Source organism: Diadema antillarum, unplaced genomic scaffold (genome assembly GCF_040938485.1).
Source record: "Diadema antillarum isolate AM-2024a unplaced genomic scaffold, OU_Dant_1.0 seq00000170_RagTag, whole genome shotgun sequence".
Lineage (NCBI taxonomy): Eukaryota > Metazoa > Echinodermata > Echinoidea > Diadematoida > Diadematidae > Diadema > Diadema antillarum.
Genome location: NW_027271239.1, coordinates 1,643,704 through 1,658,617, shown reverse-complemented (window position 1 = coordinate 1,658,617; position 14,914 = coordinate 1,643,704). Strand labels below are relative to the sequence as shown.

At 39.5% G+C, this 14,914-nt stretch overlaps 1 protein-coding gene across 1 annotated transcript; it reads right to left on the bottom strand.

Moving 5' to 3' along the window:
- Window positions 1-710: 710 nt before the first annotated feature.
- LOC139728267 (differentially expressed in FDCP 8-like) lies at window positions 711-14,636 on the bottom strand. The gene is made up of 12 exons (XM_071639225.1): window positions 14,420-14,636; window positions 13,466-13,620; window positions 9,336-9,485; window positions 8,335-8,482; window positions 7,464-7,544; window positions 6,110-6,193; window positions 4,954-5,081; window positions 4,231-4,344; window positions 3,672-3,752; window positions 2,323-2,463; window positions 1,680-1,789; window positions 711-819 (listed from the first exon to the last, which is right to left on the bottom strand). Exons 1-12 carry the CDS (start codon window positions 14,634-14,636, stop codon window positions 711-713), a joined length of 1,518 nt encoding a protein of 505 aa, XP_071495326.1.
- Window positions 14,637-14,914: the final 278 nt, after the last annotated feature.

Genomic DNA, 14,914 nt, shown 5'->3' with positions numbered 1-14,914 from the left:
TTTCGCCATTTGACTGGAAGGAATATCACAGGGCATGCTCCCCCTTACGTGCTTTGACTCAATTCTACTGTCATTACTTTTCCCTGCCCATGTGCTTCACTGCTAAAAAAATCTTTGATCCTCAGGATACACAGTTGTAACTCTGAGTACCTCTTAAGATGCCCAATTTTCATTGACTCTGATTGTAGCTACAAAAAAAATCATGCCAACTTAATCAACAACACCACCACCACAATAATCTCACTTTGGGTATAATATTCCAATTAACTGAATTGCACAGATATTGATATTTCTGAAGAGATAATAATAACAAAAATTGGTAATGATAACAAACCATTCTTATATATCGCATATTACAAAAAAATAAATTAACATCTCAAATTTTGAAACTTCACTCGAAACACAGTCAGCATTTTTCTTTCATCCCATAGTGAGGTCCAACTGTAGTTATCATAAAAGTATTCTTTTCACTTAGAGACAAGGGCCAAGTCAACTCTCTGCAACACACTGGCAGCTCTCTTCTCTGTTCTGTTTTTGTTTTTCCTAACAAATCCATGATAAAGCCATCACACCAGCAAACTGCGGCCTCCTCGCTAGAGAACAAGAAAAGCATTGTGAACAGAATCAACCTCACGTGGCACCAACGCCCTTTTACGTCTTAAACATGGACATCTCCTGGAGTGAAGGAGCCAAGGTGTGGGGCCCGCACCTCACTTGTAGATCGGTATCCTGCGACTGGGAGCCGGTCTCTCGGTAGAGGCTCTCTGAGACATGCGCAGACACTTGGGGCATTCTCCTGACCTCTTGTAGTAGCAATCTCTGTCGGGAGAAATACAATGGAACCTCGTTATAGCTAGGTAAAATATAGCGAGATACCTGATATAAGGAGGTAATTTGGCAGGCCCAAATTATCAGGCCCAAATTATCTGTACGCAAAAATAACAGCGTATGTAGTACCTGATACAACAAGGAAACCCCAAAGGTCCTAAGCAGCTTGTTAAAGCAAGACTGCTCTACAAGCAATTTCAAGTTACCATATAATCACTCTTCATTGGATACATTTACAGCAAAAGGAATAATTTGTCAAACCACTTGATGACGGTTTACCTCAAAAATTCACATACTCTTCCCTAACAGAGTTAGCATGAGATCAAGATTACCGTAATTAGTTTTCCTTTGCATTCACTTTATAGTCTGAAAATTCCTCTTCACTGCATTACTGAAAGATCATTTGAATTGAGAAGAAATATTATGATACTAAAAACTTTCATCAGCTGGGGATGATGAATAATTAAATGACTGAGCTTCAACCAACCTTGAATTGTAGAGGGCAAGCTTTCGTCCTCTCCTGAGGACTTTCTCAAGCCTTATGCAGTGGAGTGTTGTCTTGCTGCCGTTACCTGTCTTTATTAATCATTGGACCATAGATTGGTGCATAAGGCTTGAGAAAGTCCTCAGGAGAGGACGAAAGCTTGCCCTATACAATTCAAGTTTGGTTGAAGCTCAGTCATTTAATTAAGAAATATTATGATTGCACAAAATTCCAGCTCAATACAAGGAAGAAGAAATATAGTTGTATAATCACAAAATGAATGGTCACAATGTACATGTGGGTATCTACAATATCAGAGGTGCAAGGAAGTGTTGAAATGACTGAAAAGGAGTTACGACCAACTCACCTGTGGTAGACAGCAGAGCAGTTAGCACACACAGTGGCAATCATGTCAAATGGATATAGGATCTCGTCCCGGTTGCACAACTCACAGATAAAGCCCTTGGCCTGGCAGAGCTGGTAAAAAAAAAGCAGAGAAAGAGATCAAATATTTCACCACACTTTCTGCCATACTATAGAAAACAGGTAATGGTTCCGTACATTGCTTGTCTCTCTTTGCTGCTCCCACTGATTAAGCACTGTATAACTAGTGATATACAATGCTGGTATTTTCTTTCTGAGACATCCAAATCCAATGGGGAGAGAGAGAGAGAGAGAGAGAGAGAGAGAGAGAGAATATAATATCTAATTTTAACCCTTTTACTCATTTTGAATCTCTACCACAAGGACACCTCAGGTAGATATTTATATTCCCGGTGACTGTGGTAAATATATGATATTTGACCAGGGTACTGTCACATCAAATTATCAAAATTCAATGCAATAGCAAAAAATTCAAGACAAATCTAGCCATACTTGGTTCTTATTCAAAGTTCTTATGCAGCTGGACCATTGTCTACAAGTCAACAGTAACATTCCCAAGTAATAGCGGGCAGCAAACACATCTAAATGGGGATAGACAGGAAGGATGAAGGCGTCTGGAGTCTTACCTGGCACTCAATGCGTATGTGGACGGCGTAGTCGCCATGGATGGTGGCCAGCTCGGAGAGAAGGCTTCCCTCCTCAGCATCGAGGAGGTCCTGGAGGGAGTAGGTGTCGCTGTTCTCCACAAAGTGGGGGCGGTTCTGAAGCTACGATTTAAGAAAGGCAATAATAGGTGAAAAGACATAAAAAGGAGATGAAGCGCGACAAACATGGTGATGAAGATGAAGACAGTGAAGATAAAGAGGAGTAAAAGAAGATTTGGAGGGAGCTTGCATTATCCATCGCTACATAGTGGGGGTGGTTCTGCAGCTGCATATCAAAAACATGACAATAGGAGACACATATACAAAAAGTTAGATGTAGCAATGCTAACTGTGATAATGATGATGATGATGATGGTGATGATGCAGATGGTTCCAGTGGAGTGCGGTTTGATGTTGGCAGTGGTTTTTGGAAATCATATTCAGGCATATCGTATAACAGAATGACATCAAAGTACTCTGAAGATGGTCACATTTCAAAGTATTGTATGAGCTGTTATTTTCATGAGGGTTTAATTTTCACGAATTTCCCGAATCACCTTTGGACTGTGAATATTGAACATACAAAAATGTCAACATGCACTGCTGTAATAGTGCATTTATGACAGCTTCTGTGTCAATTTGCGAAAACAACATCTCATGAAAATGTTTGTGACCTCCTCATTCTCTAAAATATCTGTACACAAAAACAACAGCTTATACAGGATACCACAACACCTATGATATCAGCTAAATATGTTCCCCTAAGTCATGGCTCGACACTAACTTTTTTGTTCGGTGGCCCGATGGGGCCACCAAAATCCTAAGTTTCAAATTTTTGGTGGCCCGAGAGAAAAATTTGGTGTTCCGAAAAAACAACAACAAAAGACATTAAAAGTCCTTTTTTTTTCATGAGTCAAATATTTAAGTTTTATGATAGTAAGAATTAGAAGTTGGACATATCTACTCATAAATAAACTTCAACAAACTTGCAACACTCACTCTCAGGCACTCATTCAGTCCTTTTCATCCATCCTTTAAACAAATTTAAATGCTATAATTTCCGGCGCAAAAAGTTACGAATTTATTGACATACTTTTCAAAAAATTTTGGTGGCCCGAGTCGGGCCACCAAATTTGCCCTTTTTTGAAATTTGGTGGCCCGACTTTCATTTTTGGTGGCCCTGGGCCACCGGGCCACCGTTAGTGTCGAGCCCTGCCTAAGTAAATGTCTGGTGTGAATAGAGAGCTGAAATATAAAAAAAATACAGGTATGTGTTATCTTAGACAACACTGGAATCTTCATAACAGCCTGTAACCAAAGTAGCATCGTACCCGTTTTAGTAACTTTTCCTCCATGGCATTTCGGCAAGACAAGAAGTAGACCTTCATGATTAGCACCTCCTCTCGTAGTCTCTGAAAGAGAAGCACAAAATATCATGATGAGTTCTATTAACATACATGTTCAGAATGAATCTGTGTGCCAGAGATAGGTTGAGTAATTCAATATATAATCATCATTATCATCATCATCATCATTATCATCACCATCATTTATTATTATCAATAATATTGATAATATATCATAATACATTGTCATCATAATTCTTTATCTTATTTATTTATTTATTTATTTATTTTTTTTTTTTGGGGGGGGGGGGGAAGATGGAGAATTGAAGGGTTTGCAAAAGGCCAGGCTGGTATTAACTAACATTATCTACCTTTCGACCATGAACGCACCACTGAAATTGAACATTACACTTTCACAATCTTCGTTACGTGATGGCACAAAACTTTCCATCAGAGTAACACCATAACCAGGTATAACCCAAATCCTCACTATACTGAATATTTGACATCCATTAAAGATGTCAATCTTGGCACCAAAGCTGACCTTGATCTGACTGAGTTCCTCCACATAGCTGAAGAGCATTGGATTGAGGTCCTGTATCCTGAGGACAGCTCGACTACTCATCAGCTGCAGCAGCTGCTTGGACTGCCGACACACCTGAACAGAACGTATGCAACAAATCAGTTATGGAAGTCAGTTGCGGAACAAACAGTTCGGAACTTCCACTGGCTGCAATTTCATCCACACAGTGGTACACGTCTAGCACAGCGGCTTGCCAGATTATGTAGTTGGTGACATCACTGAAAATGATGTTACATCCTTCAGGAGTACAGTGCATTTAAAACATCTTACGTCATGTATCTGAGGCTCTGAACCTGATTTCCATTTTTTCTTGTTGGATGCTATGAACCATTGAATAGGCCATGGGGATAGCTATCATAGTGCATTGCTGTCTATGCCAGTTTTAGTCCCTTCTCTTTCCTAACGAGCTATTGTTCACTTCTGTATAATTTATGATAAAGAAACAGATAAATAAACGAGAAATGCATTTCAGAAATTATCAAACACCCTGCTTGTTTAAAAGCCAAAGCTAACGATCCAATTTAAAGTTGTAATTTCATCAATCTCATCAATTAATCATTACTATCAATGTGTGCATCTTAACGACATGTGTTACACAGCTACAATTTATACCTTTAGAGATTCCTTCCAACGAAAGTGTCTGTGAAGTGTTTGTGCCACATACACTGTACATTCCACACATACCTTTCTCGGTTCAAAGTCCCAGTTATGGATGACCCTGGCCGGTATGACCTCCAGGTCGTTCCAGTGGCAAAGGTTGCAGTAGTAGAGCCCACTGTAGTCACACAGCCTAGGTTCTGGCTGCACTCCATCTATGGATTACAAATGACATGTCGTCAAAGAGCTAAAAATATCCCAATGATAAGTTGATCACATTCAATGATATGTCACACATAAGAAATGTTTAGACGTTATGGCATTATAAAATATGATCTACTTGTAGGAGATTGAATCACATCTTTTATTCATGCTTTTAAGCCTAGCTGATATCTTTTATAAATGGTACTGTAGAAACAATAACGAGGAATAATCAATTGTGACATTACGGGATAATATTCAGTAAATATTCAGTAAATTCTCCCAGTTACATTTTCAGGTGCTTTGAAGCTGCAACAAATCTCAAAATATCAATGATCCTAAAACATCACCTGCATGAAACATCTCTCTATGTCCAATGTCTACAATTTCATCACAATTCTATGGTGTCGATGTTTCTCCCTTTTCATTTTTCCTGTCAGAGCTTCTTGAATTGGCCCCACCCATATCATTATTCCTATCATCAATCAGCACATCAGATGGAAGGGATGTCCATCTTAGAGGGTTATGGCTGGTATGTTAACCCATGAGGATAAGCTGGTTTTGCTATAACATGCATTTTCCATAGTCACCTACTCGAGTATATTCGGGAATAGTCTTTCACGGGCTAAAGGGATCATATGGTTTTGGTTGAGACCTAACTTCAGGTTTGTAACATTTTGGGGTGAGATAATGAGAATCCCCTTACAAAATATAAAAGGGCATTAATTCCAAGAGGAAGTCAATGTCTATTTGATGGAAATTGGTTTTGAAATGGCTGAGGTTTTGAAATGGCTGAGATACCCAAAACAGAGCAATCCTATTCACCTTACATTATGATTGCTTTGTTTTACTTCATTATTTGATGTCTCTGCTATTCCAAAAACTGATTTCATCAAATAAACTTCAAATTCCTCTGAGAATGGTATGCCCTATATTATTTCATAAGTGGTTTCTTGGTATCTTGCAAAAAGTTAAAAGCCCAATCCTCATCTCCACCAACAGTTTACCATCCCTCTAATTCCAAGATTGGTTGTCTACTCACTGAAGGTCAGAGGAGCTCTGCACTCTGCACATCGGTAATTCTGTGTGGACAATCCTCTGTCTGGACAGATGTTCAGGTCAAACCCTGAAATCTGTGGACAGTGAGAAGAGTGGACATCACCACCATCGCCTCAACAATTATGCTTGTCCCAATGCAGGCCACCTGCCATGGACCCTAACGCTCAAATGTCTTGTAATGTCCAACATATATATGCTTGTGTGTAAACCAATACCTGTCATTAACATGGGGTAAAATTATATAGTGATGAGGGCATTCTAGAATGATACAAGCTAATACTTAGTAGCCATGTTCATTGGATGTACACTCTGGATGACAGCATAACCATTTCAAAACACAATAGCAACAAATAAACACACAGAAATCTAAACATGAAGCTCTTCTACTAGACTGAAAGTTAAAGGAAATGTCAAACTCTGATTATAAACTAAGAAAGAAAAAGAGACTTGAACGTTTCTCATGATATCTCTTCAACAAGTGATCTTTGGAGGGTTTAAAAGTGTTTTTTGTTAAATTTATTTAAACAGCATATTTTTGTTTGTTGTGTATATTTGTTACATTTCTTAGGTGGCATTTCACTTGTCACGCATGCAGCCAAATCATATATTCCGTGAAATTTTATAATTACAATCAATATCACTAAAGTTATCCTTATTTTCTTCTCGGATGTGAAAGGCAATTAAAAGCACAAGTTGACACACTGTCATTGATCAGCATATTTCATTAAAGGACAAGTTCACCTTCATAAACATAAGGATTGAGAAAATGCAACAATATTAGTAGAACACATCAGTGAAAGTTTGAGGAAAATTGCACAATCGATGCAAAAGTTATTAATTTTTTAAATTTTTGTGTTGGAACCGCTGGATGAGGAGACTACTACAGCTTGTGAGTCATATGCGTACAACAGTATAAAGAAAATGTAAAAGAAAATTCAACATATTTTCACTTTTTTGGCATAATAAAAGTGCACTTGACTTGCCTCTTTCTAAAGGCAGGGGGAACAATATTACCCATAACATTTGTTGGTAACGAGTCAGGGGAATGTGTACTTTTTTCAAAAGATGGAATTTTGTGAAATTCTCTTTATATTTTCCTTATATTATTGTACGCATGTGACATCTAGGTTATTCATACACTGCAGTAGTCTTTTCATACTGCACAAAAACTTCAAAAATTCATAACTTTTGAACGGATTGTCTGATTTTCCTCAAACTTTCAATGATGTGTTCTACTAATATTGCTACATTCTCTCAATCCTTATGTTTATGAAGGTGAACTTGTCCTTTAATCTTCTCCTTTGACTGATAAATCTGCAAGATGGTGAAATCTAAACTGCAGGTGATACTCACTTTTGTGCTGACACATTGTCTTCTCACAGAATTAAGGCACTTTCCATGACAACTGAAGCCACACTCTGTGAAGGAGAAGATTCAGGTGGCACAAAGTGAGTGGGGAATATTTCAATGCAGGCTACTTTTCAGCATTTTATGCACTGCGATGCCCGTGCAAAGATGAAATGATGCAAAAAGTTTCTGACACCAACTTCTACACATGCTCATGCATAAAATTGCAACAATACCTGAACTTTGAGAACAACCTATGTATGAGTGCTTGTAGTACTGTGAATATGCCACAGGATTCAGAAAAAAAAAATTTAAAAATCTTTCACCATGAACATTGTGTCTGTCTTGGAACATAAGCTGCTATAGGCAGCTAAAGTGGGACCACTTCTATCACAGACATCCTACAAAGTTCTGCAGCTGAGGGCCTCAACATTTGTTTTTGTTTTTGTTTTTATTTACAAGCTTGTGCTGTGTGACACGAAAATTAAGCAGGCCACAGAACCCCAATGTGACCTTTCCACAATCATAAAGGAAATGAAATATGGGGTGGTATGGACACCCAGAAGGCCCTAAAAAAAAAAAAAAAAAGCCCTACGAGAGAAAATTAGAAGCATCATCAAAAGGAAGTGAGAGGACAACATCCATGAGAGGGATGAACCTGGCAGTCTCCCAAAGAGCTAGGAGGACAGGGTCAGATGGAGCAGAGTGACAGTGGTGGCTGCATCTTCACCGGTGCCCCAGTGAAACCAAAGTCATGCAACAGGTGGGGATACAGCTGACCAAGAAGTAGGTATCCCTCTATCTGCAGGGGGTAAAGGGTCAACCGTACAATGGTGGAAGAGGAAGCACATGGAATCTTACCGAAACACCTGTACGAAGTCTGGAGCAGGGCCCAGATGACCGACAGGCACACTTCACACTGGTCGTTCAGACTCTTCCCTTTCATCCGTTGGAACCGGTGGCCCAGGACGGTCTTCACATCTTCGCTCTCTTCCTCCTCTTCTCCCTCCTGCCAAGAAGAAAGGGTAAGAGTGTAGTGTACAGATACTTAAACATTTCTATCTAGTTATATCTCATTTATTGTACATACACTTTGCCTTCGTATATACACAGACAGTACTCTCATTCTCTTCATCTCGCTTTCTGATTCCTTCCTATGAATCAATATGATTACGTGAATTTATTGCTGTGTGCCTTTCACAAACAGAGTCAAAAGGGGCCTGAGCTTCCGATCCACAAAGAATTTTTGTTAAAGGTCAAATGACCTTGATCAGTTTGGTCACTTTTCATAAATATGATATAATTATACAGAGACAAGACACATTAGTGTGTACTACTTTGTATACAAACATCAAAGGAGTAAAATCTTCCTACATTCATTCTTTTGGAGCGCCCTCCCATCGCATAAGGAAACATATCTAGCCCATACTGTAAAAGTGGATGTTTTCGAGTTTTTTTTTTTTTTTTTTGTGTGTGTGTGCTCGGTCAGGTAAGATGAGTTTCGCTTGTTTCTTTATTTCCACGGAGTCAAGATACTCACTACGTGTACAGAAACAACATGGCATGTAAAAAAATCTTTGCGTGCTTTCATTTTTGCACTAGGTTCTGGTTGCACGAAATGCCTGAAAATTTCCACTTTTACAACAAGGCAACCTCAAATACATATTACAAACATTAATCCTAAAAATTGCTTTCACTGATGCTAATCTACACATATCCATGTGGCTTCAGCAAGCGTTCATTTTTCACATGAATATGATAATATTGACCCTAGTCAATAACCTCTCAAGGCAAACTGCACATTGGTCCTACAGTGACAAAAAAGGCGGAGCTGACCGAATGAGGAAGACCCCTGATGATACCTTGATCTGTAGCAGCTTGAGCCTGAGCTGGACAAGTTTGGCCACCAGTTTGCGTCTCTGTTCAGAGTGCTCCTTGGTGGTCCTCACGGCGTCCTTGCAGTTCTCAATAGCCATCTCAAGCTCTTCCACTTTAGAGAAGCCGAAGAAGCCCTATCATAACATAAAGCATAAAGCATACACAACATATAATGGATTCAGTAAAAATCTCAGTATGAAACTTGCGAATTGGAGCTGATGACCTTTTTTTGCTGCATTCGACTTTTGCAAATTACGACTGGCATTCAATGCACTGTGTAGGGGGAAAAAAATAATGTGCATTTTACTTTTGCGAATCTTGGTTCCTTCAAAAATTCACAGAAATTTCATGCACACAAAAATGCATGGTTTCACAGTATACCCTCATGGTCATTTCCCTAAATCCAGATGATAGACTCATACTATCCTCACCATCCCTCCTGCATTCCCAAATGTAAATTGCTCTGATATGTCTGTTTGGATGATACACAACAGCAATTTTGTGTCAGCTGTAATGCTACATTTAGACCATGTTTCCGGCAATCACGGCAGTCCTTGTTGCACATAATGTAGTGCACTTTAGGTAAATGAGACATTCTCCTGTTTTTCCCCTCCATATTTTAGTCTCGTTTGTCCCAGTCCTCGCTCCGAGGAACATGCAGCTTTCACACACCATTCTTACAGCATCTGGTCAAGCTAGGCCCTGTCTTATAAAACTTGTGATAGAAATCAATCAAAAACAAATCTCTTGAAAGCTGCAATCAATCGCAACCTGTGATTGATTGATTGCAGTTCTCCGTCTTAATTTCAATCATAACTTATTCATAACATGGATTTGCATTCGATCGTAAAGTTGTGATTGATTTGAATCAATCACAAGTCTTTATAAGACGGGGCCCTAGACTTCACAATCTTTCCTGTCGAGTCCCAGTATGGAGGGCCTCTAAGTTCTGTTACAGCATATTACCTACTGTCACATTTTGTTGCGTTCATCCCGTTTTACTATGGCCTATAAGGTTTCTTATTAGTACCCGGACTGCTATGGTAAAGTTTTTGACAGTTTAAAAATCCGACACGGCATCTACGGCAATGACGGCCAAATACGTTCGTCCATTCTGACCCCCAACGTTGTCTCCCGCTTTGTTCACGGTGGCCTGAATGACACAACTGCTGTGGTCGCTGGTAACATGGTGTAAACACAGCATAACTTACAATACATACATGGGGCACTAATATTTGGATCTGGCATAGCACATCAAGTTCGCACATTATCAAAGCTGACCGTGACATAGGTGTTAGGGATGTGGTCTATGGTGCTACCTCAGACCCATCAAAGGAGTCTAGTAAAAACAAACAAACCAAAAACTTGCCAGGAATGCAGGAGAACAGTCCCTACATAATGATAAATTCCAACAGTTTAATTACTAATCTAAAACAACTTCAAAATTTATTTTCAACTGATATGTGCTACTGTAACTTCCACATCGATGTCACTGGAGCAAATTCTGCCTCTCTTTGCATCCAGCGCATAAGGTAATACAACAAGGAAAAGTAGAAATTACGCGGTGCGTAATATATGTCCCCGCCGGAAGTAGCATTTAGTAGCAAAATGTACAATATACAGTGTAGGTAAAAAATCAAGGTCAAAGGTCAAAGAAGTCAAAGGTCAAAATTCTGTGTAGAAGTTTTGAAGCCCTCACCTAGTGCCATCACATAAAGCAAACAGAATCGAAATCGGGTTAGAAATGGCGAAGGAGTAGCATTTTGTAGCCAATGTACAATACAGGTCAAAAATCAAGGTCAGAGGTCAAAGAAGTCAAAGGTCAAAATTCTGTGTAGAAGTTTTGAAGCCCTCACCTAGTGCCATAACATAAAGCAAAGGGAAGTGAAATTGGGTTAGAAATGGCGAAGGAGTAGCATTTTGTAGCAAAATGTACAATACAGGTCAAAAATCAAGGTCAAAGGTCAAAATTCTGTGTAGAAGTTTTGAAGCCCTCACCTAGTGCCATCACATAAAGCAAACGGAATCGAAATCGGGTTAGAAATGGTGAAGAAGTAGCATTTTGTAGCCAATGTACTGTACAATATAGGTCAAAAATCAAGGTCAAAGGTCAAAGAAGTCATGGGTCAAAATTCTGTGTAGAAGTTTTGAAGCCCTCACCTAGTGCCATCACACAAAGCAAACAGAATCGAAATCGGGTTAGAAATGGCGAAGGAGTAGCATTTTGAAGCAAAATGTGCAATATAGGTGAAAGGTCAAGGTCAAAGGTCACAACTGAAATTCTGTGTAGAAGTTTCAAAGCTCCCATGTAGTGCTATCATATAAAGCAAACAGAATCAAAATTGGCTCATAAATGACAGAGAAGTAGCAAATTGAACAATTTGATTACACACGGACACACAGACGGACGGACGGACATACGGACGGACGGACACACAGACACACACACGTACAGAGCCCGTTTCATAGTCCCCTGCTCGAACTCGTTCGGCGGGGACAACAACAGTGTCAATATCATCACAAAATCAGCCCATGGGAAGATGGATGGATGGATGGATCTCTACATCACCCCCAGTGTCAGTGTAATCAATAAAGCCTTTCACACTACCCACTTCTTTCCACATGAGCAGTCACTGTGGGCGGTGTTGTGTTTACTGTCTGCTGAAATGCAAAATAGCAATCACTATAACACCATACGGTATAGCACTCTACATTTGCTGAAGACGGGTATGTAGCATACATTGTAGTTGACAAGAAAAAAAAGAGAGTAAAACAAACAAACGAAAAACAAAGACATGTGCACAAATACATGACACATTATTTTAGATCTGCTGGCATGAATACTTTTGCAGACTACACAAAACTTGCATCCACGTGTCCATAGTTACAAATACAGCAATGGGGCAATTAGCTCTGTTTGAGTAAAAAACACAGGACAATTAGGCACTGCAACAAAGGAATTTACTGTATAGGTACAATACAATTGTATAAATACGTAAACTTTTATTGGAAAAAAAAAGGAAGCTCAGAAGGTTACTGTATCCTTCATGTATATCTGTGAGACAGCATTATGCTTGTAGATGCCTCCACAGATCATTAGCACACTTTGACTCTCTGGCACTAATTTTACCAAGCTAATGTACACGACGCATCGTTCTGAAACTGAGAGGTGAATTACCCATACACACCTTAAAGGACAAGTTCACCTTCACAGACATGTGGGGTGAGTGAATGCAGCAATATTAGTTGAACACATCAGTGAGAGTTTGAGGAAAATCGGACAATCCGTTCAAAAGTTATGAATTTTTGAAGTTTCTGCTCAGTCACGGCGGGATGAGAAGACTACTATGGCTTGTGATGTCATATGAGTACAACTATATAAAGAAAGTATGAAGAAAATTCAAGATATTCTCACTTTTCTCACATAATAAGAGAACACTTGACTTCTCTCTTGCAGAAGTCAGGAGGAATAATATTACCCCTAACATAAGTCAGTAACAAGTCAAAGAAATGTGCACTTTATTCAAAATGTCAAGTTTTGTGAAATTCTGTTTTTATTTTCCTTATATCGTTGTACGCATGTGACATCATAAACTGTAGTAGTCTTCTCCTCAAGCAGTGATTGCACAGATATTTTAAAAATTCAAAACTTTTGAACGGATAGTCGGATTTTCCCCAAACTTTCACTGATGTGTTCTACTAATATTGTTGCCTTCACTCAATCCCCATGTATATGAAGGTGAACTTGTCCTTTAAAGCAGCTCTATAAATACACTATAACTGGTTTAGGGATTTAATTATGTGGGTCATGCGATTTACTGCAGGCAAAAAAGAGGTTTTAGAATTACAGTACATGTGATTGTAGGTTACAGGAATACCATGTATGTCAATTTAATGCCAGTACATGATGCTACACTTGTACAAGACAATTAAATGGTAATAATACTAATAGGAGGTATTCATAATGTCCCCTAACACTCCAAATGTTAAAAGGGCACAAAATTCCTCACACAGCACAAAGTTTCATTAATTCTAGATTTCTACTTATAGAACTATGAAATTTTGAGACAATGGTATGGTGTAGACAAGTCCACAGTTTGGGGGTTTGGATTACCTCTGGTTGGGAGAAGTGGTTCTCTGAGATGCCGAGGTCCTCGTTGGTGATGAGGGCCAGGTCCTGGTCTTCTGACGGCAAGCTGATGTCTGCCTCAGACCCCTGACTGAAGGACTGGCCTGACCTCAGGAATTCCTCACCAGCATGACGGTGTCCTTCAGCGAGTAGGGTAAGGACAGACATACAGACGATGTTCTGGGTATGCTACAATTTACACGCCTGATATCTTTGTGATAAGGGCAGATACTATTTACATCACCATCTAACATTCTATGATTTCAAAGAAAGACTGATAAAATACTTATTGACCTATTTACTAAATATCTGAATTTGGCTTTTCTGTTTTGTTGTTATGTTTTATGTAGTTTTAAATCACTGTTATTTGCTGTCATGAGTCAGGTATTGAACAACATTTGGGGGACTACTCCCAATGTCTTTGTGATAATGATATTGCTTTACTTACCAGGTATCTTAAGCATTCTATCAAAAGAGTCTGAGGATAATAGCCTGTTGAAAACTACTCTTGAGTATACTGGGGCAGGTGTCTATGGGAAATGCTTGTACCAAAATTGGCTTGTTCTTAACGGGTTGATTAATGACTGTCTAAGTGCCTGTCTTTGCTGTTGGGTGTTTTTTTTTTTTAAATTATTGAATATGGTGATTAATTCATATTGCTGACATAATGAGCCATGTATTGAACAATTGTTGAGTGGTGGGGGAGGGGAGCTGCTTTGAAACCTTTCAAATCTCACATGAGCTACAACCTTATTACAAATAGACGCAAGCACTGGTGATGATTAAAGGCGGACAGTCAATAGTGGACAACCAACGGTATAAAGATGGACAAGCCAAAGTCTACAACCATAAGTGAGAAATAGCCATTGCTGAGTGTGGTCAGTTATCAGACATAAATACTTACAATAAATACATCGTGCAAAAGGTTAAAATTCCTACCTGCACTGGTCTTCTGGCCATCCTCCGAACCAAGAAAACCTCCAGGAGTTGCATGAGAGAGAACTTCGTCCTCATCTGTAGCAATATCTAGAAAGGGATTGGATACTTCATTCAACATGTCCTCCCTTTCTCCCAGCCTCTCAAAATCACTCGTCTCCGAGGCAGAAGGATGAGGGAGATGAGGTCCAGTAGAACGTATCCGACTACTAGTATTCATAGTTTGATGGCTGGATGGCGAATGGGCATTCTGTCTTTGATGAAGACTGTCTCTAGTTGAGTCTGAACGATGTCCTGCATTACCATTCATGATAATGCTTCCATTTATCCTCTGCTCGCCTTTCTTGGGAGGCAGCCAGTTCGTGTCCGGCCTCTGGTTCTCATTCTCCCGACTACTGTCCGCTCCCTTGCGGTCAGCTTGACCGCCCTCGGGGTTCTCCTCATCCTCGGAGTCCGTCCAGTCGTCGGTGCCCACTGACCCGCCGGAGAACTTGATGA

Excerpts from the sequence above, each read along its gene's own strand:
- LOC139728267 (XM_071639225.1), bottom strand. The coding sequence starts at position 14,636 with ATGAATACTAGTAGTCGGATACGTTCTACTGGACCTCATCTCCCTCAT. Across the intron at positions 7,545-8,334 it reads GACTTCGTACAGGTGTTTCG|AGTGTGGCTTCAGTTGTCAT; the intron begins GTAAGATTCCAT and ends TCTCCTTCACAG. Across the intron at positions 820-1,679 it reads TGCTCTGCTGTCTACCACAG|AGATTGCTACTACAAGAGGT; the intron begins GTGAGTTGGTCG and ends TTCTCCCGACAG.